We start from the raw sequence: 25,807 nt of genomic DNA on the forward strand, positions 1-25,807 counted from the left end.
TTTTATATTGATCGTACGAAGGACTACTGGCTGGACAACCTGCATTTACTGGATTCTCTGGAGCAATGAAATGAAAGGCTGTGCAAAAGAGGACCATCTCTCGATGGATTGTACTATGTATTAAAATCTACTAAGCATTGGTAAAGAAACAGCCTCCAGAAGGATTGAGGGCTCACTTCACCAGAGCCAAAGCTGCTACCACTGCGCTAGCATAAGGAGTGCCTGTCCTCAACATTTGTCAGGCGGTTACAAGGGTGTTGCTCCACACATTCACAAAGGACGGTGAGGTCCATTATGAGGGTACTTTGCCTGCTTAGTCCAGCAGGATTTTTCTGTTGCGAACTGCACTCCTTCCACTGGAAGGTCCTCCATAGCTTCAGCACCCTAGTCACAGCCATTCTGATGTGGGTCCGCATCTGGGGAAGAAAGTTGTCACGAAAAAAACTGATGTCTGCGTGCAGGGGTAGGACCTCTATAGGCATCACGCGTTACATCTGTTGCAGAGCCAATGGTGCCACCTACTGGTGTGTAGAGGTACTGCTCAGGATTTTCCAGATCCTGTCTGAAGTCTAGGGGATATTCTAAGGTGAGAAATATGCAGTTAGTCTCTACCAGAAAAGGCGTTAATGAAGGCAAGTAACTTGATTAACCTCCATGGTTAACTACAACAAACTGGGTTGTGGAGGCTCAGTCATACTCTAGCCTTCTATATTTTCTTACCATGACACTGCATTCTGCAGAATGTAAGGTGGAATGAAGAGTAGATTGAAGGTGAGAATGCTCCGTCCTAATGTTCTGTTTCGTTAGGAACTGCTTTCCTAACTGGGCAGTGTGCTGCACCCATACCTCCATAGTCTAATATCCCATGTTTCTTTCGCATGTTGTTGATAGCCTAATTTGTTGGTCGCTTGGCATCTGAGGGGGCAGAAATTGTTGATAAACGGATGTCAGCCTGGGGTTCAGTGTGGTCACTTTTGGATGTACAAGGGACCCACAAGAGTCTACTGGCGCCATCTACCAGTGAGCTAGTGGTAATGCAGAAAGTTCTTCTGGATACACAGCGGCTCCAGGGAGGCTTTAAAATGTGAGGAATCAGCTGTTGGTATCCACCATCAAATGTTACCAAAAGTTACTTTCAATTTGCCCCTGTTTCTGTTTCTCTGTGGTTTTAAAGGTTGTGCTCAATTATTGTTACGGTGACGTGGCCAGGTTTAATCATGTGTTTGAGCCTTTCCTGAAGAGGCTCCATTCTGGTATTGTTTCACTTCAGCTTTCTGTATACAAGACCTGAGAGCGTCAGAACGCTTTGTGTTGGACAGGCCACGTGAAAGGCTTGCTCCCTCCCCGCACGACCAGGCCCGAGCCTGGCTCTTCAGGTGTTACACGCAACAACCACCCGTTTCCCGTCTCATATGGGACCCCTGCCCCTGGACATCTCCCCATCATGGGCCCGATTCCCTACCGGCCCTCTCGCCTGGCCTGGGCGCCATCTTGGACACAGCACCACGAGGCCGCGTGGCCTCCGATCGACCCCAACCCTGGGCCTGGCCAGGCCCCGACATCCCGGCACCACCATCCACCCAGGAGGTGAGCGGACTACTTGGCAGGTCAATGGGAGAAAGAGGTGTCGATGGCTCTCCCCCGCCAGGTGCCGATCGCCCCAGCTCCCCCGGGCGCTGGCTCCACCCCCCTGCTGGGTGTCTGGACTCCCTCATCCTGGACCTCCCGACCTCCAAGTGCGAGGGTCCGGACATCAAAGGGCGCCAGACCTATAACTGGGGCAGCTCCAGAGCAGGAAGGAGTTGTATTCTGGAGTCGAGAGACGCAGTGAAGAACTCATCCTTGACGGACTACTGGCGCTGCCGTAGCCCTGCCTTGCGAACTATCGACCTGCCTGCTGGCGCTGCCGCAACCTTCTGAAACCTTCATCGTCGTCGGGACCTGCTGGCGTGGCCGCGGACCGTTTGTAACCACCACCTTCATCGGGACCTGCTGGCTCCGCCGCGGACCGTCGCTACCTTCAACCATCTCGGGACCTGCTGGCTCCGCCGCGGCCCGACCATCTAGAACGCCGAGCTCGAGGATTGTGAGCTATTTCATCTACCAGACTGGTAACGAGACTGTCCCGCTACCCTTTTCCCAACCAAGAGACTAGAATAGAGGGGACCTCTGAGTCCAGACCTCCTTGTACCATTTCACCGTACTTGAAGAATTGCTTATAAAGAACGTTGAACCTTATCCTTGTGTGGTGTACATCTATGGGGGGGAAGTTACTTGTCTGTACGATCGCTGGAGACTGCTCTCCCCGGAGACCTCTCCTTTTGTCCTCGGCCGACCCTCCAGGTCCCGTCTAACACTTTGCATAGAAGATTATAACATTTCAGTGATTTAGAGCACTTAGAATGCAACAAAACATATATTCCTGGACAGACCTGTAAATCTCCGTTTCCCAAGTTATAGGGAATTTGAGTAGTTAAAATGAGATTAGTGATCTGACCAGGCTTGAATTTTACCTGCTGTTTCTGTATTTTGTATTTTGAAAAATCGGTGTGTGCCGATCTTTGAAGGTGGAAGGTACAGTGAAGTGGTTATACACTAAGACTAGCATTTCTGTGACTCATTTGGTGCTGGTTTTGTCTTCCTTGTAATCAAGACACGTTCTTCCAGAAGAAGTGTCTGAAATGGGTGGAGCGTGATGTACTCTGTAAATGTATTTCTTGTAGGAAGTTTGCACCTTACTTTGTTATATACTGCTTTTTTTAAAGATATGCTTTTTAATGCATAATACAGAACACACTCTAAATTGTATAATAAACATATGCGATTTATTTTGTGGAGCCTTTTTGATTTTCAACTAAGTCATGCATCTGCCTCCACTTTGTCAACCCTGGTGTGAACTATGAGCTTGGGCTAAGCGTGAAACTTACTATTCAGTTCTTGAAAGTGGCCATCAAGCTTACTTTCTTAACTTCTTTTGCCAGACGGATCAGCTTGATGCCTGTGAAAACAGACTCGTCGAACGTCCCTCAAACAATTCTCACGCCACCCTCTTCAGAAACCACCACCCCTGGTAAGACTTCATTTTAGATTTCTTTATTTTAATACTAAGTTTATTTCTTAGTGGTTTTAGTTGAAATACCATTCATAGGTGTTTGCTTTGAGGCAAATGGTGGGTCTCATTGTGCCAGCTACCCTATGTTCAAGCCTCAAATTTATTTAATTACAGCTCTCAAGTAAAAATAAATCCTAAGTAGTTAAGTATTCTTGGGGGAAGGGCATTATTTTCTTTTGCTCTTTCCCTAACCATTGGGGCATTGTAAGGTTTAGAACCATTGCTGTAGGACTTAGCAGCTGACCTGAAATGATTAGTGTAAGAAATTGGGTGGCAGTTGCAAAGGATGGGAGTCTTTCGCAAATAATAGATCTGCAATTTTTTTGTTCCTTGGAACCAAGTACTCCATTTTGCACTTGATTCGCTTTTGGATAGCGAAGAAGAGCGGTCCAAGGTCTACTCTGAGTTGGTGTAAGCTAGCAATCCCAATTCGATGACGTGCATCAATTCTCAGATTGTCTAGTTCTAGTGCTTTTTCTTTTAAAAAGGAAAATTACTATTATTGCGCACACACGCCTTAATATGGATTGAATTACAATTATCTACATCTGGTAGATGGAGATTCCTTAAGGGAAATACTCCTATCAAATTACCCCTCTAATGGGTTCTGAACACCATATCCTTATCCCTACACCCCTCGTACAGGGTCGAACATCTCAATATAAAGGGGGAGTTAGTATATATAATGGCATGGCTGCTGACTTTGTGAAGAAGTCACCACATCAATGTATATAAGGTGGGCTTGCTGGCTCTGTCAAGGCGTTGCCACATTAAAAAAAACACCTACATTTTAAACTTTGTTCATGCATGTACCATTAAAATCAGTGGGGACAATAACCCTACTCAAATGCATTCATTATAAGCATTGCAAGGTTCATCAGTAAGCTTGTCAGTTTAAGTAGAACAAGGTTGGTTTCACTGTCTGCAGGCCACATAATATAGCCATACACCCAACCATAAGAAGTCAGTGTACTCTAGAACTAGACAGTGTAAGAATGTAGCTCTGAGAGTGCACAGTGATTGCAAACCTTGCCCGGGATAATACATTTAATGTCCTAGGAGACTTAGGGGTAAATTTCCTTAAAATATTCTTGGAGGCGGTTGCTTTATATCCTGCAATTCTCCACAACTCATTGGCCAAGTGATTGTAGTGCACCTGCCCCTCCTTGGGGAACCTCAAGAAAAGAATCCAGAGTAACCAAAGCAAATGTTCGAGTGACTACACCGCTTTTGATTGCGGCCTCGTGCCGCCTCCATTTCCTTATGTATGGGTGCTGCAGGAACAACCCCCAGGCCCTAGCAGCCAAGCCGGTTACCACCTTTGCCTTCCAGGTGATGCACTGGTGCTGCAACACTCTTGGGTTGCCAGTAATCCTCCTTTTGAGCTGCCACCCCAGGTGGGAGCAACACAGCTGCAGTTTTGGTGCTTGGACGAGAGCCTCAATACTTTCTTCTCCTGCCAGCAGGCGGGAGCAAAGCAGATCCACTCATTATTGCTCAGGGGATGGGGATCCCTAGGGCTGGTTGTTTCCTGTACCAGCCCCTCTTTGTTCTGGTTCCTGGGACCAGCTATTGCTGCGCCTGTTCCCAGGGAGATGGGGAGCCTTGTAGGCAGAAATCACAAAAGGGAGGGGAGCCCACTCTCTCCCACTCCCTAAAGGGAAATAGTTAAATGATATCCTCATTGCACTGACCCCAGGACACCGGCCATCCCTGGTGTATTGGAAAGAAATTAGAGGAGCACCACACATTCATTTGTCTTTCTTTTTGCATGAGTCTTTAAATTAGCAGATCTTGGGGCCTATTAGATGGATTTTCGTCAACTTTGCCTCATCTTGCTCTTGGCCTTTACACTGATGCAATCTGTCAGTAGCCGTATTTGCTGGCTCCCTGTGCCATCTTTCTTTGTGTGTCCTGGTGCTCCTATCCTGCTGGTTGGGGCAACTTGCACAGCCTCTTTGCAACCAGCCAGCAGAACACCTTTTCTGCCCACCCCAGGAACGTAGGCCTCTGTACGGTCTTGCAGAGCACCTGTGGAAGGGCACTGTAGTCTAGGTTTTTCTCTCAACTTTTTTTTGGGTGGGGGGCATAATGGGGTCAGCGCCACTGGCCCTGGAGAGAACTATCATGGTCGGTGTGAGAAGTTGGCCTGATATGCAGTGCTCACTATTCTAGTGATCACTATGCATCAGTCCAAACGACCCTTATGGTGATTGGTTGTAAGTCCACCTTAGACCAGCTATCCTAGTAGCGTGGATACGAGCAGTCGACGGGCTAAACTCTAGAGGGCGTGTTAAGCCAGCTGTTATACCATCACATACCCCTTGAACACCAAGTGAAAGGACACCACACAAGTGTTATGAAAATAAACAGTGTATTTATTAGAATCACAACAGCCCTGTACTCTTTATGAGGACAGGGTACTAAGCACACAACAAAACTCTTAAGAAAATGCTTCAAGTGCACAATCAATACAAGTGCTCGAGGGCACGGAAAGTTTAGTGGTCTCGGGCGGACCCGATAAGGCAAGTCGGAAGCGATAGGGACTCGGGACCCTTAAATAAGGAGGCTATGCGGGCACCGAAATGCCGAAGTTACCTAGCCCAAGGGCTGCGGCTGCACAAGTCTTTACAGACGTCGGGAGTCCTCGCTGACGAGCCAGGAGCCGGAAGGAAGGAGTTGCTGGCCGGCGACCAGTGGAGATAGTTCGTAGAGATCCAAGCCTGGATCAGAGATGGATGACACCTGAAAGCAGAGGGGACCAAGTTCGTAACTACTAGCCAGTAGTCAGAGGGTACCAGGAGGGCACCGGATGATCGTCACCTCGACTAGGTGAGTGGGTGACGCTAGGCTCGGCAGTCTCACGGACCAGGAGGCGTTGTCGGCGACCAGGATGGAGGTGCGAGCTGTCCCACGAAGGTTGATGCTGTCGGCGTCGCTGGGCCCAGGGTTGGGGCAACAAGCCTTGGCAAATTCAGGGCCACGTGGTGGGCCTAAATGGCGTCTTGAGTGGACCAGGAGGGTCCGGGGTGCTCCTCGCGTAAAAGGGAGCAAAGGCCGGTCTGGAGAAACCAGACCAGCAGCGTTGGTTGTTGGGTGTCGTCAAGAAGGTCACAAGCCAGCGGCTAGTAACAAGACAACGTGGTGAGCGGCAAAAGCAGAAGGGCCCCACACAGATCGTGGAGATGCTGGGAGGCTGCACTTCGGTGCTGGAGCTGCTCAGGGTCGGGGCTTCTCGGACCCCAAAGCACTCACCAGAGGATCCCTCGGCGGTCGTGCTAGTTTAAGAAATCATGCAGGTTTTGATGATGGCCGGTCCCTCGAGGTCTCGTCGCACCCACGGATCTCAGCTGAGCTGACGATGTGGGTAGAGGTCAGAGGTGCCAGGGAAGCCAGTTCTCGTCGAGCTGGGCAGTCGGATTCCTGAGGAAGGACTTGCAGCAAACCGCAGCGTTCTCAGATGGTGCCTGCGGATGCAGGGTGACTACTCCTTAGCCACAAGGGAGAAATCTTGAGAAGAGTCGAGAGTTCCTTTCGTAGAAAGTATTCTTGATTCAAAGATCTAATTTGGAAGGGTCCCCGCTCCTGCCTTTATCCTAAAGAAAGGAGTGGGTATGTGATTAGTCCTGCCCTAGGGGTGGGACCAGGAAGGGGGGTGGTTACACCCCTCTCCCATGCCGGACTTTCCCCAGGTCAGGGGCTGGGGCGCCCCTGGAACTGGTTCTAGCCGGCAGATGCGTAGTGAGCACCGGGGTGCCACTCCGCAGTCACCTTCTTGTAAAGCCCTGCCTACCCAGGATACACAAAACCCTGTCTGGGATGGTGCGAGCACCGCCCTGGACAGGAAACCCTTTGTCCAAGCTCTCCTCGCTGGGAGGACTCCCAGCAGCAGGAGGTCAGACTCGTGTCTGTGGTGGCAGCATCCATTTTGTGGAGCTGAGGCTTCAGTTAACTTTAACCTGGGTTCACAGTTACGTACATGTCGTGTCCCTCTAGAAGGGTGGAATGCTAACCCTGTCGCCAGCATTGGTGAGGGGTCAGGATCCCGATTCGTATGACACCTTACTCTACATGTCTTGATAACGCGATACCGAAGTTATCGATAGCGTACGCGTTATCATGGAACAGCCATTGGGTCTTGGTTCCGCAAGCTGCAACCGGGCTCGGCTCGTGCCAGAGCCCAATTCACACGATTCCACGCACTCTGCCTTCAGGATTGTCAAGGCCTGCCATAGGAGTGACTGATAGGAATTCGGGTGTCCATTTTAAGGTTAGATATAGGGATACTATATATAAAGCAAAGGGCGAGTACGCCACCTTGCCCCAGCTGTCGTGCAGCCAGTTGAGTCAGATTTAGATGGCCATCCAGGGGTGGCATAATACATGCTGCAGCCCCTGGTAGGCCCTGGGTACACCGATGCCCTGAGTGACAGGGTCTGACAAGGTGGCCCAGTTCCAATTGGGTAATGCACCTAAGGTACACATGTCAGTTTAGCGAGAAAACAGCTAGGCTGTGGGTCTGATTGGCAGGCCCACAGCCAGAGAAAGTCGTAAACCAGTGAAACAAAAGCAAAAAATCTGGGTGATCATAGGATTGCAGACCCTACTCTCCTACATGCCCCCCCCCTTCCCCCCCAAACGTTGGGACAATAAACTAACCTTGACCAGATGAGTCTTCTTGTTCTAAGTGGAAATACCTGGAGAGCCCATCTGCATTGCCATGATCAGTGCCAGGTCTATGCTCCACTGTGAAGTCCATCCCCTGTAGGGAAATGGACCACCTAAGCAGTTTGGGGTTTTCACCCTTCATCTGATTTAGCCATAAGAGGGGCTTATGGTCGGTCTGAATATTGAAATGAGTGCCAAACAAGTATGGCCTCAGTTTCTTCAGGGCCCAAACCACAGCAAAGGCCTCCCTCTCAATAGCTGACCAATTTTTCTCTCTGGGGGTCAGCCGTCTGCTTATAAAAGCAATGGGCTGGTCATTACCATCAAAATTCAGTTGAGATAGAACAGCTCCCACACCCAACTCAGAAGCATCTGTTTGGACAATGAATGGTTTGGAGTAGTCTGGACTCTTGAGGATAGGTGCTGTGCACATGGCCTGTTTGAGGTCATCAAATGCTTTTTGACAGCCTGCTGTCCACTGAACCTTTTTTGGCATTTTCTTACTCGTCAGTTCATTAAGCGGAGTCACAATCGATCCGTAATTTCTGACAAACTTTCGGTAGTAACCAGTCAGGCCCAAGAAAGCTCGAACCTGAGTCTGGGTGGTTGGAGGAGCCCAGTCCCTGATTGACTGTATTTTGCTCTCCAGTGGTTGAACTTGGCCTCCACCTACAAGGTGGCCCAAGTATACAACCTGTGTCTGCCCTATCTGGCACTTGGTGGCCTTGATAGTGAGACCTGCTGCTTGCAGAGCCTCTAACACTTTCCTCAGGTGGACCAGGTGATCCTCCCAGGTGGAGCTAAAGACAGCAATATCGTCAAGATACGCCGCACAGAAGTCATCCAGCCCAGTGAGAACGTGATTCACCAACCTTTGGAAGGTGGCAGGTGCATTTTTCAAACCAAATTGCATTACCACAAATTGATAATGCCCACCAGGGGTAGAAAATGCTGTCTTAGGCTTGGCGTCCTCAGCTAACCTGATTTGCCAATACCCAGCTGTCCGGTCAAACATACTTAAGTAGTTGGCGGAAGCCAATCTATCTATAAGCTCATCTGCCCTTGGTATTGGGTGGGCATCAGTCCTAGTGACTGCATTGAGACCCCTGTAGTCTACGCAGAACCTCATCTCTTTCTTACCACCCGGGGTGTGAGGCTTCGGCACTAGAACTACGGGACTAGCCCAAGGGCTATCCAAGGGTTCAATGACTCCCAACTCCAACATTTTCTGCACTTCAGTCTTGATGCAGTCTCTAACGTGATCGGGCTGCCTGTAGATTTTACTCTTGACGGGCAAGCTGTCACCAGTGTCAACCTCATGGGTACACCAATTGGTCTGACTGGGTGTTAGAGAGAACATATGTCGGAAGGATTGAAGAACCTGTTTACAATCCTCCTGTTGATGTTCAGAGAGGCTGCCACAAAAGACAACACCGTCTACTGAGCCATCGTCAGGATTCTGAGTGAGCAGGTCTGGGAGAGGGTCACTCTCTTCCTCCTGTCCCTCATCTATGGCCATGAGCAAGCTCATGTCCTTCCTGTCGACATATGCTTTGAGCCTGTTAACATGGAGCACCCTGTTGGGGCTCCGGGGAGTGCCAAGGTCCACCAGGTAGGTGACCTCTCCCTTCTGCTCAAGAATCGTGTGGGGCCCAGATCATTTGTCTTTGAGTGCTGCTGGGGCCACTGGCTCCAACACCCACACCTTCTGTCCAGGCTGGTAAACAGTCAGGACAGCCTTTTGGTCATGACAAGCTTTTTGGAGTTCTTGGCTGGCCTTAAGGTTTTCAGATGCCTTTTCCATGTACTCAGCCATCCGAGAGCGGAGACCGAGCACATAGTCCACTATGTTGGTTGCAGGCTTTTTGAGAGGTCTCTCCCATCCTTCCTTCACCAAACACAGGGGTCCTCTTACAGGATGCCCGTACAAAAGTTCAAAAGGGCTGTAGCCAACCCCCTTCTGTGGGACTTCTCTATAAGCGAATAAAAGGCAGGGAATCAGGACGTCCCATCTACGCCGGAGCTTTTCAGGTAGTCCATGAATCATCCCTTTTAGGGTCCTGTTGAACTGCTCAACAAGCCCATTGCATTGTGGATGATAGGGCGTGGTGAACTTGTAGTTGACACCACATTCCTTCCACATAGCAGTCAAGTAGCTCGACATGAAGTTTGCACCTCTGTCAGAGACAACCTCCTTAGGGAAGCCCACTCTGGAGAACACTCCAACTAGGGCTCTTGCCACAACAGGTGCTGTAGTGGTCCTAAGGGGAATAGCTTCAGGATACCTGGTGGCATGATCCACTACCACCAGTATAAACTTGTGCCCTGATGCTGTTGGGGGTTCCATTGGACCGACAAGGTCAATCCCCACTCGTTCAAAGGGCACCCCCACCACAGGCATTGGTATAAGGGGGGCCTTTGTTGTGCCACCTGACTTACCACTGGCTTGGCAAGTGACACAGGAGCGACAAAACTCCCGGGTATCCTCATTCATGTGAGGCCAGTGAAAGTGTGAGACAAGCCTGTCCCACGTCTTCGTCTGGCCTAAGTGTCCTGCTAAGGGAATCTCGTGGGCCAAGTTAAGAAGGAAACCACGCTGAGACAAGGGGATAACCAGCCTCCTGGTCATGCCAGGCTTGGGGTCTCTTGCCTCAGTGTACAGGAGTCCATCCTCCCAGTATACCTTGTGGGTACCTGTGGCGTTCCCAGCAGCCTCAGCAGCAGCCTGCTGTCTGAGGGGTTCAAGGGAAGGGCAGTCTAACTGGTCCTTCCCCAGGTCTTCTTGTGAGGGTCCCCCTGAGCCCAGAAACTCAACTTGATCAAGTTCGAGTTCTTTAGGTTCAGTTTCCCGCAATTCCTGGAGGTCAGCCTCCTCTGAGACTTGATCCTCGACCTGGGGCAAGGGGGAAGGCGATGCCTTAACCCGACTGCTCTTCTTCTTGGGAGGTGTCTGGTCCATTGTTCCAGGATCCAGCACCGGTTCAGTGGGGCATCTTCTGACCTGTGACCTAGTCACAGCAAGCACATGTGCTGGCAAGCCTAACATCTCCATGTGAGTCCGGTGCTCCACTTCGGACCATTGTGATGACTCCAAATCATTGCCCAACAAACAATCCACTGGGAGGTCTGAACTAACAACAACCTTTTTCTGGCCATTTACCCCTCCCCAGGAGAAAGCAACAATCGCCATACTATGACTGGTAGTGACGTTGCTGGCATTGGTCACCAGGAAATCTGTACCTGGCATGATCTGTCTAGGGTCCACAAAGTTAGGTGTCACCATGGTGACACTGGCACAAGTGTCCCTATAGGCCTGACCCATTCTTCCATTGATTAAAGGCGTCTGTCGGTATTTGCCCAAAGTATTGGGACTGACATCAGGGGATACATCCACATCCCCTGTACAGACAAGGACAGCCTGAGTGAGTGTGCCAACTAAGTTGTCACACCCCTCAGAACCCAAGGTTAACCCAACTAGTCCCTTGGGAGGTGCACTGCTACTGCTGGCTGTACTAGGGGGCACAGGTGCCTTAGGGGCTGCAGTAGCAGGAGTCTGCCCTCCTTTCTTGGTGCACTCATTAAACCAGTGAGTTTTACTCTTACAGTATTGGCACCATCTTTTCGATTGGCCTTCTTGATTCTTCTTTTTCTGGGAAGCCTGACCCCCCCTCTTTGGGTTGTTGGGGACCTGTCGAAGACTTCTGGTCATTTTGTTCCCCTTTTGAATCTTTACCCTTCTGGTCTGCTTTCTTCTGACCACCCTGGTTCTGGCCCTGGTTTTGCTTAACCCTTGTTCTGACCCATCTGTCTGCCTTCTTTCCCAATTCTTGGGGAGAGGTCAGATCCGAGTCGACAAGGTGCTGATGCAACAACTGGTTCTGACAATTGTTTAAAATCTGTTCTCGCATGATCAAATCATACAATCCTGTGTAATCAGTAACCTTACTGCCCAGCAACCAGCCCTCCAAAGCCTTAGTGGCACAATCCACAAAATCAGACCAATCCTGAGACTGAGTTTTCTGGGTATCCCTGAACAGCAACCTGTACTGCTCAGTGGTTAGGCCGAACCCATCAATCAGTGTGTTCTTCAGGACCTGGTAATCGTTAGCGTCCTCAGCTCTAGTAGTGAGGAGCTTATCTCTACCTTTACCTTCAAAGGAGAGCCACAAGATAGCCGCCGACTGACTCTGGGGGACGCACTGTACAGTGCAGGCCCTCTCCAAAGCAGTAATCCATTTGTGGATGTCATCCCCTTGCTTAAAGGGGGGCACTATCTTACTCCGGTGTCTAGTGTCTAAACTCCTGTTTTCCCGCGGGGAATGCTGCCACCAGTGGGGTTTGTCCCACTCAATTCTTGCTCTCTAGCAAAGGCGAGTCTTTCTTTGGCCAGGGCAAGTTCTTCCCTTTCGATCCGCAGATTGACTTCCCGCTCTTTAGCTTCGTACACTCTCCTCTGAGGGGATGTCATCCCTCTTCGAGAAGAGCCTCGAGAGCCATTGGTTCGAACGGATCTATTAGAGCCTCTCGACAGAGACCTAACTCGTCCATTCCCAATGTTAAGCTGGCCTGAGAGGGGCCCCAGGGGTCTCCTAGTACCATTCTCGTGCCGGCTTAAGTTGTCCCTAGTTAGCTGGCTAACTACTACTGGACCTTTGTCTGCCTCGTCCCCAGATGTCTCTGGATCCTCGTCCTCCTCTTCACCTTCTGCGGAGAGATGTATAAGGTCAGGGTCACCTGAGGTTCCCTCGAGGGGGGCCATATTCCCATCTGGATGAGAAGGGTCTGTGTTACCAGCCCTCCTAGCATCATAAGTCTCCAAGAAACCAATCAAACGGAATGGTAGGGTTTGCACCCTGTTTTAGCTTCCGAGACGTACAGATTTGTCGCATCTCTTGGAAGCTAAGTGCAGCATATCTGGAGGTGACCTGTGGAAGGTCGACTGACACAAGGGGAGACTCCGTGTTTCCTCCTTTGTCTGACATGCTGCTTCTAGTGTGGTGTAAGTGATGCACCTACCTACACTATATGTTTACCTACTGATCCCTTGCTAAGAGTTGCAGCCAAGGTGTGCTAAGCCTTGAGGAGCTACAACAGTTGGTTCAGTAGAACTCAGAGTATTCTAAGCTAAGTTATATGTACCTGGAGTACTTATGCGATCTTTCACAAGATATTCTTAGGATACGCGTGGTAAAACAACAGCAAGCTCAAATCCCAACCGCTGCTCACCAATGTGAGAAGTTGGCCTGATATGCAGTGCTCACTATTCTAGTGATCACTATTCATCAGTCCAAACGACCCTTATGGTGATTGGTTGTAAGTCCACCTTAGACCAGCTATCCTAGTAGCGTGGATACGAGCAGTCTTCGGGCTAAACTCTAGAGGGCGTGTTAAGCCAGCTGTTATACCATCACATACCCCTTAAACACCAAGTGAAAGGACACCACACAAGTGTTATGAAAATAAACAGTGTATTTATTAGAATCACAACAGCCCTGTACTCTTTGAGGACAGGGTACTAAGCACACAACAAAACTCTTAAGAAAATGCTTCAAGTGCACAATCAATAAAAGTGCTCGAGGGCACGGAAAGTTTAGTGGTCTCTGGCGGACCCGATAAGGCAAGTCGGAAGCGATAGGGACTCGGGACCCTTAAATAAGGAGGCTATGCGGGCACCGAAATGCCGAAGTTACCTAGCCCAAGGGCTGCGGCTGCACAAGTCTTTACAGACGTCGGGAGTCCTCGCTGACGAGCCAGGAGCCGGAAGGAAGGAGTTGCTGGCCGGCGACCAGTGGAGATAGTTCGTAGAGATCCAAGCCTGGATCAGAGATGGATGACACCTGAAAGAAGAGGGGACCAAGTTCGTAACTAATAGCCAGTAGTCAGAGGGTACCAGAAGGGCACCGGATGATCGTCACCTCGACTAGGTGAGTGGGTGACGCTAGGCTCTGCTTTCTCACGGACCAGGAGGCGTTGTCGGCGACCAGGATGGAGGTGCGAGCTGTCCCACGAAGGTTGATGCTGTCGGCGTCGCTGGGCCCAGGATTGGGGCAACAAGCCTTGGCAAATTCAGGGCCACGTGGTGGGCCTAAATGGCGTCTTGAGTGGACCAGGAGGGTCCGGTGTGCTCCTCTCTCAGAAGGGAGCAAAGGCCAGTCTGGAGCAACCAGACCAACAGCGTTGGTTGTCGGGGGTCGTCAAGAAGGTCACAAGCCAGCGGCTTGTAACAAGACAACGTGGTGAGCGGCAAAAGCAGAAGGGTCCCACGCAGATCGTGGAGATGCTGGGAGGCTGCACTTCGGTGCTGGAGCTGCTCAGGGTCGGGGCTTCTGGGACCCCAAAGCACTCACCAGAGGATCCCTCGGCGGTCGTGCTAGTTTAAGAAATCGTGCAGGTTTTGATGATGGCCGGTCCCTCGAAGTCGCGTCGCACCCACGGATCTCAGCTGAGCTGACGATGTGGGTAGAGGTCAGAGGTGCCAGGGAAGCCGGTTCTCGTCGAGCTGGGCAGTCGGATTCCTGAGGAAGGACTTGCAGCAAACCGCAGCATTCTCAGATGGTGCCTGCGGATGCAGGGTGACTACTCCTTAGCCACAAGGGAGAAATCTTGAAGAGTCGAGAGTTCATTTCGTAGAAAGTTATTTTTTTTTTTTTTTTTTTTTTGGAAAACCTCTATTTGTCGAAAAAGTACACCGCTATTCAGCCATACATCCCGGAGGCCAGGCAGCATTCTATCAATACACAGAATCGTGCACAAAACATTACACAGGAATAATCAGGTTTAATTTTGAAATGAGATATCATGGAACAAGGAATAAACCAAATACCAAAAGAGAGGAGAAAAGGAAAAGAAACGAAAAAGGGAAGGAACAAGAAAGAAGAAGCTAGGCTGAGGACAGGTAACGTATTCTGGGCACGCATCACTGGGAGTGATCGGGGGTTACACACCCTATCTTTCAATCAGTTCAATGGGTGACAGCATTGCAGATGGGGAGTAATAGAACAGGATAACAGGTATGGAACCACGGGAAGGGGGCTCTACGGAGACAGACGGGCTTCGGGCGTTGCCGCCTCGGGGGGTACACAGATGTCTCCTCGATATGAGTTCCAAGCTCCCCACACAGACCCCCACATCCTAGGCTTACCACGTGCCACATATACAGTTTTCTCGCGGAGCATACACCAATCCATGTTGGTTTTCCACAGTCCGATCGTGGGGGGAGCAGGTGCTCCCCACCTCTGGGCAATGTCTCTCTTAGCTATCATGTTGCCCAGGGTGACCCAGCGGGTCTGGGCAACAGTGTAATCATTCGGGCCCCAGATGTTGAGAAGACAGCGCCGGGCCTCCGCAGGCAAGGTCACACCAGTCTCATCTCTCATCACGTCATGCACTCGATTCCAGAATCGAGCCACCCCAGGACACTACCAAATAATGTGCATGAAAGTCGCAAGCATGCCACATCCTCTCCGGCACATTCCGTCCTGCGAAAGCCCCATGTGTATGAGCCTAGAGCCCGTGACATAGACCCTGTGGAGAATCTTCAGTTGAACGAGTCAAAGCCTTGCCGAGATGGCCACCTCCCTAGGAGAAGAAACCGCTGACTGCCACTCTTCATCATCCACCTCAATCCCATCGTTCACCCAAAGCTCTCTCAGTTTCATCAGCAAATCAGTCCGCACGTAGATAAGTTTCTTATAAGTCAGGGAGATGGCACTATCTGGCATGTGTCCGTCCAGCACTCTATCCTCCAGTGGAGACGATTCAGGTACTGCCTCCCCCACCGTTATACAGGACGAGAGAGCGTGGCGGAGTTGTGCATATCGGAAGTATTCCGACGCGCCCAGTTGGAACTCGGCCTGTAGTGCCTCAAAGGACTTAACCACTCCTCTAGCCATAACATCCCCCACCTTCGATATCCCAATAACATCCCACCTGTCGAACCCTTTGGTATGCCACAGTTTCCCTAACAGGTCGGAGTCATATAGCGGAGTGGCCATGGTAAGCCTGCCCTGCCAGCCCAGAGTTCTGGTCACCGCCCTCCACAGCCGTACCGCCGTCTTGGTGGGCCCCGTCAACTTCCGATCCAGAGACCTCGAATATAACGCCCTATAATAGTTCCCATCATTCATAAGCCACCGGTCCATGGCATAGCCAGGACCAACTGCCGGGCCGTAGAGGCCGTGATTGACCGCTGCCAGCTGGGACGCCCAGTAGTAACGACGCATATCTGGTAAGGCGATGCCGCCATCGTACCACGGTATGGTCAATTTCGTCAGGGATATCCGTGGCCTACCGTCCCACAGCAGGGTGCGCTGCAAGTTCTCAATCTCCCCAAAATATTTAGCGGGCACCGGATCCTGAGTGTTCTGCAGCGCGTAGAGGAACCGCGGTAAAGACATCATTTTAAACAATGCCGCCCGGCCCATAGAAAGTATTCTTGATTCAAAGATGATCTAATTTGGAAGGGTCCCCGCTCCTGCCTTTATCCTAAAGAAAGGGGTGGGTACGTGACTAGTCCTGCCCTAGGGGTGGGACCAGGAAGGGGGGTGGTTACACCCCTCTCCCATGCCGGACTTTCCCCAGGTCAGGGGCTGGGGCGCCCCTGGAACTGGTTCTAGCCGGCAGATGCGTAGTGAAAACCGGGGTGCCACTCCGCAGTCACCTTCTTGTATAGCCCTGCCTACCCAGGATACACAAAACCCTGTCTGGGATGGTGCGAGCACCGCCCCCGACAGGAAACCCTTTGTCCAAGCTCTCCTCGCTGGAAGGACTCCCAGCAGCAGGAGGTCAGACTCGTGTCTGTGGTGGCAGCATCCATTTTGTGGAGCTGAGGCTTCAGTTAACTTTAACCGGGGTTCACAGTTACGTACATGTTGTGTCCCTCTAGAAGGGTGTAATGCTAACCCCGTCGCCAGCATTGGTGAGGGGTCAGGATCCCGATTCGTATGACACCTTACTCGACATGTCTTGATAACGCGATACCGAAGTTATCGATAGGGTACGCGTTATCATGGAACAGCCATTGGGTCTTGGTTCCGCAAGCTGCAACCGGGCTCGGCTCGTGCCAGAGCCCAATTCACACGATTCCACGCACTCTGCCTTCAGGATTGTCAAGGCCTGCCATAGGAGTGACTGATAGGAATTCAGGTGTCCATTTTAAGGTTAGATATAGGGATACTATATCTAAAGCAAAGGGCGAGTACGCCACCTTGCCCCAGCTGTCGTGCAGCCAGTTGTCAGATTTAGATGGCCATCCAGGGGTGGCATAATACATGCTGCAGCCCCTGGTAGGCCCTGGGTACACCGATGCCCTGAGTGACAGGGTCTGACAAGGTGGCCCAGTTCCAATTGGGTAATGCACCTAAGGTACACATGTCAATTTAGCGAGAGAACAGCTAGGCTGTGGGTCTGATTGGCAGGCCCACAGCCAGAGAAAGTCGTAAACCAGTGAAACAAAAGCAAAAAATCTGGGTGATCATAGGATTGCAGACCCTACTCTCCTACAGTCGGTCCCTAGTCTTTCCTTGCAGGGCATCAGCTGGCTTCGCCTTCAATCTAGGAATCCTTTTCTCCGTCCTTGACTCGCAGGACCAGTGTTTTCCCAACAGTCTTTCCTTTGTGCAGGAGATTTTAACTGGGGTTGAAGGTGGAAAGCTTTAGTGGCCAGGCACTCCTGGCCAAACCAGCGATGCCACATCATTCCACCCCTGTCCCAAACCTCCTGAATAGCATTCTGTGGCCATCCAAATTGGCAACTGTCGATATCTGGTCGCGCCAGATCGGGACAAAGTCAAGGTCAGTCCGAGCGCAATGGAGTACAGGCGGCTACAGGGACCAAGTTAGGCCAGATGAACAAGAGTACCCTGTATCTTGGTTTGCGGAGCATTGGCGCTGTCTGCTGCGCGTAGTGCAGACAAGGAGATTCTCAGTTCCAGCCAACTATCCCTTGGAGTTCTGGGTTCAGGAGATACAGGTCCAGTCCTTCTCTCCCATGCAAGAGGGCAGGAGAGTGGCAATCCTTCCTGGCAGAGTATCCACAGGCCCAGAAGTGTACTGAAGAGTAAGTGTCTGAGGTCCTTCTTTTATACCCTAGTGCTCTTGTTCTGGAAGTTAGGAGAAGCTAGACCGTATCTTTGAAGTGCATGGAATTCCCTACCCAACCTGGCGCCAAGCCGGCTCAAGTGACAATGCAGGACGGTAGGCCCTCTATGTGAAGACAGGACACAGCCTATTCATGTGTGTTCCATCCTGCCAGTGATGACCCATTCAGTAAAACCTAAGCTTCTATTGTGTATGGCTGTCTAGTAGGAATACACAGTCAATCTGTCAGCTACACCAAGTCATTTGACCCAGGCAGTCTGCAGGCACCAAATAGCGATGACAAAAAAATTCAAAATTTCTAAAAGTGACATTTTCAGAATTGTAATTTAAAATCCCACTTCAACATAAGTTAGGATTTTAAATTTGGATTCCAGAGAAACTAAACATTGGCCAACTTAACTCTTCCCATTTTGAAACACGCCCATGAAATGTAGTAACTCAACTCCAATGTTATCCTACAGTAGAGATCAGCCTTGCTGTAGTGAGAAACAAATGTAAGGTTTTTTTTATTACCAGGACATTTAAAACTTAAAAGTAAATGTCCAGCTTTTTAAATACTTTGTACCCTGGTCTCTGGGCTGCCAGGACCTCCGCTAGGGATGACTCGTATATGTATTAAAAAGGAACGTTTGGTCTGACACAAGATTTATTTTGCCAGGTTTAAATGGCAATTTAAAACTGCCCATACAGGCTCTGCAATGGCAGGCCTGAGCTATGGTTAAAGGGCTACTTGAATGGGTGGCACAATCCGTGCTGGAGGCCCACTAGTAGCATTCAATTTACTGGCCCTGGATACATGTAGTACCACTTTATTAGGGACTTATTAATAAACTAAATATGCCCGTTGTGGATAAGCCAATACTATCATGTTTCAAGAAGACCGCACAAGCACTTTAGCACTGGTTAGCAGTGGTAAAGTACATAGTCCGAAGACGAACAAAAACACATTCCGCAACAAATAGGAGAAGGAAGGCAAAACATTTGGGGTGATCCTGCAAAATGGGCCAGGTCCAACAGTGACTTCAGGTTTTCTCTGGTTCTCTGAGAACCTTAGTTACACACCTACTTGACATCGCTGCCTGTTCAATCACTGATAATGGCTCCTTTTGTGTCTGGAGACTTGGTTTTCCTCTACTGTAATTAACTTTGCGTCAGGGGGAAGTGGGGAGGGGAGTAAGCAAGAGAAGTAGGACCATTTCTGAAATCCCATAAGTTGTGAATGTAATGTGTTGTGAACTGCAAATACAAACTGAGTGTGCATGTTTTAACCTGATTTGATACCTTGCTGGAACCTGTAGGCGTAAGTGTAGCGAAATAGTGCTTTTAGGACAGTTTACACCTATATGTATCATACAGTAAAAGCATTAAATATTTTTCAGTAAGCTCTACAGATCTACATTATGAATGCCAGATTCATATTATGAGGGCTACCCCCGGTCAACACCATTCCTTGCAGAATCCCTACTGCGACAAACCACCTCTGTGCAGATAACGCGCTGCACACTACTGTAGTCTTACACCCTCAGCCCACACATGCATTTACATTTAACCAGCCTAGTGCCCCTTACTCTAGCTGTGTGGCAGCTTTCTTATCTTAAAATGCAGACAGCAGTGGTAAACCAGCACAGTCCAAATACTGTGAATTGACCGTGGGTGAGACTCCCAGCATAAATTCTCAGTCAAATGCAAAAAAAAATCACGATTAGCTAAATGGGTGGAACCAGTTTGTACAAATCGCCACATACAGCTACATCTTAAGCACATATACTACATTTTGGTGCCCGCCATGAATACCACCTGAGCTTGAAGGTAACTTATGTCCACCCAAATTCAGATTTGTAACATTAGGACTCCATACTTCAGTGCTAGGAATCCCTGTATTATGAATCCAGTTTTCAAGATCTTTTTTGCCTTGCTGATCATGTTGATAGACATCATGACATTAGGCATAACTGGCTACAACTAAGAATATGCACAATTCAGAATGTGCACAATTCAGTAACTGCTGAGTGACAGTGGACTGTCATTTAAATGTTGGTAGATCTAGTGATTGTGGCCATGCAAGAGGAATGGAGCACTGTGTAGAAGCAATTCGTATAAATGTGCTGTTATCCAGGCCTCCAATCAGAGAATGCCCTTTTGGTTGCTTCTAAAGATTTGCCTCTACTTTTATACCCAAACAGGTGTATACAGCGATGCAGTTTACGCTGACTTGGGAGAGACAAACTAAATTAGTCATCTCAGAGTGAACCATTGTGGATAAATACTGCTGGTTGAGGAACTTCTGGGTCAACCTCAAAATGTTCTATCAGGTTGCGTGATGTCCTAGAACCTAGCCACCTAAATATTGACACAGAATATAATGTATCTAGAGAAGCAATGATGCCTAAATCCTGCAAACTATGGTGAGATGTGGAGTTGATGTGTAATCTGGTGTAGTGAAAAGGAAATATTAGCCGCCTTTTGTGAGATTACCTACATTCTGAAGTGTTGATTGCACATTGCAAGATGAAACCGACTTAGTTTTCCCTCAAAATACATTTAGTGAAACACTTGGGGAGAATAAGGTCATGTATGGTGTCGGTGAGGTTAAAGTATAGATCCTCAAGTATAACATACAGTACAGCAGTTTAACACCGCACTGACTGGACTGCTAGTTCTACTATTTAAATCCCTCACAAATGCATATCCGATCTGTCCGGCAGGCGGCTTTCCCGTAGTTTTGCAGCGTGATCTTTCTGGATTCGCTACTATGTGCATTATTCTGCCATCTAGTGGTTGGTCCTGTATTATAGTCTTTTTTTCCTATCCCCCGTGGGGCCCAGGTGGGCGTAGACATCGTGACGTCGATGCGCTTCCCCTGGAAGCGCCCACCTTTGGTCGCCATCTTCAGATTCTTTTGTCCGCCGTTGGGTCTTGATAGTTACCGAAGAGTTCCAGAGTTTTTTGGAAAAGGAATCGACGAAAATTGGGAAAATCAACGATATCACAGGTTTTCATCGCACCCAATAACGAGTCAAGTAACCAGGACTATGAAGGAGAAAACATTTCTCAACAGATCTCGATGTTCACCTGAGAATGCGCACACAGAGTTCTCCCTGAACGCAGGAAAGGACAAATCTCCCTTCAAGTTTTGCACCAATTGCCATCACAAATACGCCCAGAAGGACCAACATCCAGTCTGCAACCTCTGCCTTCTGCTCAACCACAACAGCGTGGACTGCAACGCGTACTCGGCGTTCACACCCAAGACCCTCCGAGTGAGAGAGAGGCAGAAAAGGGCTAACTACACCATGCAGGGGCAACCTCCATCGCTCCGACACTTGGGCCTATCCAGTGGGGAGGAGGACAACATCGCCGAAGGACCGGAGGACTGCGCTGTTGTCTAAGTCCAAAACGATACTTGAACAAATGACGGAATCGGCAACGCTGTGCTGAGAAGGAGCAGGGAACTCTATGAGCGCATTGGGCAAAAGAAAAGGACCAAGAAAATACATCCTAATTTTTTTTTTTCTCTTACGCTAAGCAATATCGGAACGACTGCAGCGGCTTGCCCTTGCGAAATTAGGAATCTGGAGATTGAATCCATAACGGTGGCTCCCTCGCACAGTGTGAAAGGCAAGATTTATCGCTATCACAAGATACATCCATTTTTTGAACTCAGTAGATGCCAGCTGACCATATAAAACTAAGGCACTGCACACTACTAGAATCTAAGTGGAATCAATACAAAAAGATATTTCCACTATAGAAGCTAACTGTGGCCAACAGATCATACAAGACTGAGGCACACCATACCACTATAACTGGAGTGGATTTTAAACATAAAGAGACTTTGCACAAAAGAATCAGTCCTGAAGAAGGTGTCGTATAAGAAAAACCGAAACGCTGCGTCGACTTTACCTGTGATTCTTGAAATTTGTTATACCCCATTTTTTTTAATTAATACGTACTGTATGATATTATGTGAAATATTAGCTATATGTTTGCTTTTATTGTTGTTTTTAACCGTGATGAATCAATGAAATGTATATGAAATAAGAATAAATTTGTATATTTTTTACCAAAGTAATCTGTTTTAGTTTACATTTTTGTCACCTGATAATCAAACTTATACACAGTCATATTATCTTGCCTTGTTTTGTAATTATTTTCTTAGAATTTAGTGATTTGTACATCAGATTCTTGTTGCTCATAGTTGAAAACCCCAGGTGAAAGAGTTAACTCAGCTCACTTAGACCCCTGACTAGCCAAAGGTACACATATCTCCTGTGGCGACCAGGCCATCTTGCCTGTACAAACGGGACACCCCATACTTTTACTAAGTCCAAAAGAAAACATCGAAGGAGGTAAGAGTTGACGACCCCCAGACACTCGGAAGAGTGAAACAAAGTCCTTTGAGGGAGCATTGACATCGAAGCACTCAACGAAAGCAACAGCTCCTAGGGACAAACAGCCCAGGGGATCCTTCGAAAAGGACTCCCAGGCGGCGACGACCCATAAAAAAATCAAGGTAGTCGAAGGAAGCCCCCGTAAAGGACTCCTCGATAAAAAGGGTCAACAACTGCTTCAACGACTAAGTTGACGACCTCGTAGCGAAGGGCTCAAACTCTCCACGCCAAACAAGCTGCCAAAATGAAGAGGAAGAAGAGGAGTCTCAAGGGCGAAATGGCGAGCATCCTGCAACGGAAAAATTACTTTGACAAGATAAGCCAATACACAATCCCGCCAAAGCCCGCGGCTGAGGCCGAAAGGGGCTACGAAGACCCTGAACCGCCGAAAATGCCTGAACCTGTCGAAGAACAGGAGGAAGAGCGGGGACAGACACTGAGAGGAGGGCAACTACCCGCCTCCAAGTGACTTCGCCGAAAGGCAAATGTCCACCCAGATAACCTCGAAGGGGGCATCAAAAGAGAAGAAAAGTTCAAGAACCGATTTCCTAAAACAAAGTTCCCCGAACATATAACACCAGTAGGAGGCGGAATAAGGAACTTCCGCCAGGAATGGAAGAAGGTCACAATAGACAAATGGATACTAAACCTCATACAATACGGCTACTGCATAGAGCTACTAAAACAACCTCCAAACAAGAGGCCAAGCAACAAGGCACACTCGGCAAAATAACTTTCACTCTTGCTCCTAGAGGCACAGGAACTGCTCAACAAGGAGACAATAGAGATTGGACCGTACAAGGAAAGAAACAAGGGGGTTTATTCCAACTACTTCCTCGTACCAAAAGTGAACGAAACGATAAGACCTATCCTGGCCCTAAGGTTCTAAACAAGTTCATAAGGACACAGATTCAAAATGACATCTCTGCAAGAAGTAATACACCAGGTACAGGAAGGGGATTACATTGCAACTATAGACTTAAGACGCATACTTGCACATCCCCATCAACAAAGGACACAAACGCCTACTACGATTTGTGATCAGCAAGACTCACTACCAGTTCAGTGCTCTCATTTGGGCTCCAATCAGCTCCAAGGGTGTTAACAAAATGCCTAGCAGCAGTTGCAGTGCACCTAAGGAGGCAGAAAATACATGTATTACCCTACCTTGACGACTGGCTCGTCAAAGCAAGCTTCTACTGCCAGTGCAAACACATCCAGCAAGTGATACAAACACTAATCCAACTGGGTTTTTCAATCATTGGGCAAAGTCGTCAATAGAGGCGGAACAGGTGAAGATATTCTTAGGAGCAGAGATCAACACCATACAAGGCAAGGTTTTCCCCAGCACAAAGAACTTTGGCAGTACTGAAGGAAACGCGTCTTTACCGCAAGGGGCAAGTTCTGACGGTGAGCAAACTAATGGGAATGATGGCGTCGTGCATACACCTGGTCCCAAATATTTGACTCCACATGAGACTATTCCAGGAATGGATACAGCAGCAATTGTCACAGGCAACAGGGAGTTGGGAAGATCTAGTGGTTGTCACACACGCAGTGCATCAGGAAATAGCATGGTGGAACAAGGAAAACATATCCTAGGGGAAACTTTTCACACTGCCAACTCCATCAGTGACCATCTCAACAAACGCCTCCCAGCTAGGGTGAGGCGTGCGCATAAACAAACTCTAGGTGAGGGGGTTATGGTTGCAGCAGGATGCTGTCAAACACATCAACTACCTAGAACTAAAAACTGTGTTCTTAGCCTTAAAAGCATTTCAGAAGGAGCTATACGGAAACAGGGCGTTGATCCAAACGGGCAACACAACCACCATGTTCTACATCCACAAACAAGGAGGAACACAATCATCACTATTCGGGCTTGCACAGGCGATATGGACATAGGCCATCCCCCTTAAAGTAGACCTATTAGCAAAGGGAAGGACAATATGGAAGCAGACAGACTCAGCATCCCACGAATGGGAGATCAACCAACAGGAAATAAAAAAAAGTATTCAGGAAGTGGGGCACACCGCAAATAGACCTATTTGTAACACACCAAAATGCAAAATGCCAACACTTCGCATCCAGACAACCAGACTATCGGTCAGAAGGGAATGTGCTATGGATAACTTGATCAAAGACATTTGCATACGCTTTTCCCTGATACCACTGATACACAGGGTACTCAACAAATGCAGGATCAGCAACATATCGCTAATACTAATAGCACCTCAGTGGGCTAGACAGTCCTGGTTCTCACAAATAGTGGAGATGGCGCAAGCACCAGCACACAGATTCCCAAGAAAAAGGGACCTGTTAACAATGCAGAATGGAAGGTTGCTACACCCAGAGCCAGAGAGCCTCAGCCTAGCAGCATGGCTCCTGAAGACCTAGAATGTGCACACTCCAAAGTACCAGCAAGCACAATGGCAGTGCTTAGGGAGGCACGAAGACCTACCACATGAAAGTGCTACGTAGCAAAGTGGAAAAGATTCTCCGAATGGTGCGTTTCGGAGAAACTACAAAGAAAGATCACAAAGGAATCAACAGTACTAAAATACTTAACGCATCTACTACAAAATAAACTAAGCTACACATCCCTAAGGGTGCACTTAGTGGCAATAGTGGCTTACACAAGAGGAGAAACAGGGAAAAGTTTCTTCACCTCCCAAGTAGTAAAATGATTTCTCGCAGGAGCAAAGAGAATCGCACCTCCAAACAGAATGCCAGCACCAGCATGGAACCTCAACGTAGTGCTCACTCAATTGATGAAGGCCCATTTGAGCCTATTCACAAGGCTACACTGCACATGCTCACTCTAAAGACAGCCTCCTTAGTAGCTATCACATCACTACGAAGAGTACGTGAATTGCAAGCGCTAACACTTCAAGAGCTCTACCTGCAAATACACAATGATAGGATTGTAATGAGAACAGACCCATACTTCATGCCAAAGGTGATGTCACGGTTCCACATCAATCAAACAATTCAAATACAGAGTTTTTTTCCAAAAACCAGCCAAAAGCACAGAGAGGGCGCTACACACACTAGACTCCAGGAGCGCTGTAATGCACTATATAGAAAAGACAAAGGAGTGCAGAAAGACTAAGCAGTTCTTTGTTTACTTCGCCATCAGTTTTTTGGGACGACCAGTTACCAAAAATACCATTGCACGGTGGATACACAAACCATACAACTCTGCCACAAACATGTTGGACAACTGTTGTAAGGAGCAGCTCATGCTCACCCAACAAGGAAGAAAGGGGCAACAATTGCGTTTCTAGCTAACACCAATTCAATACATTTGCCTAGCTGCAACATGGTCTAAAGTGCACACGTTCACTAAGCACTACTGCGTAGACATCCAAATGAACAAGGAAGCGCAAGTGGGACAGAAGGTCTTACAACACATATTAAGTAACCAGAGCTCTTCTTCCACCCAGCCACCATAATAAGGACGTCCCGCTACAAAGTCTATGCACAGCTTAGTGAATCCAGAAAGATTCATGCTGCAAAACATATAGTTTCTTACCTG

General features: G+C 48.7%; 1 protein-coding gene across 2 annotated transcripts in view; it reads left to right on the forward strand.

The window, feature by feature from the left end:
- Nucleotides 1-25,807, forward strand: part of CHAF1B (chromatin assembly factor 1 subunit B) — a 337,605-nt gene that overhangs the window by 292,535 nt on the left and 19,263 nt on the right. For both annotated transcript variants that reach the window (XM_086935399.1, XM_086935398.1), the window contains exon 13: nt 2,982-3,070. In XM_086935399.1, the coding sequence (XP_086791525.1) occupies nt 2,982-3,070 (89 nt within the window). The remainder of the gene's footprint in view (nt 1-2,981; nt 3,071-25,807) is intronic.

Source organism: Lissotriton vulgaris, chromosome 8 (assembly GCF_964263255.1).
Source record: "Lissotriton vulgaris chromosome 8, aLisVul1.2, whole genome shotgun sequence".
Lineage (NCBI taxonomy): Eukaryota > Metazoa > Chordata > Amphibia > Caudata > Salamandridae > Lissotriton > Lissotriton vulgaris.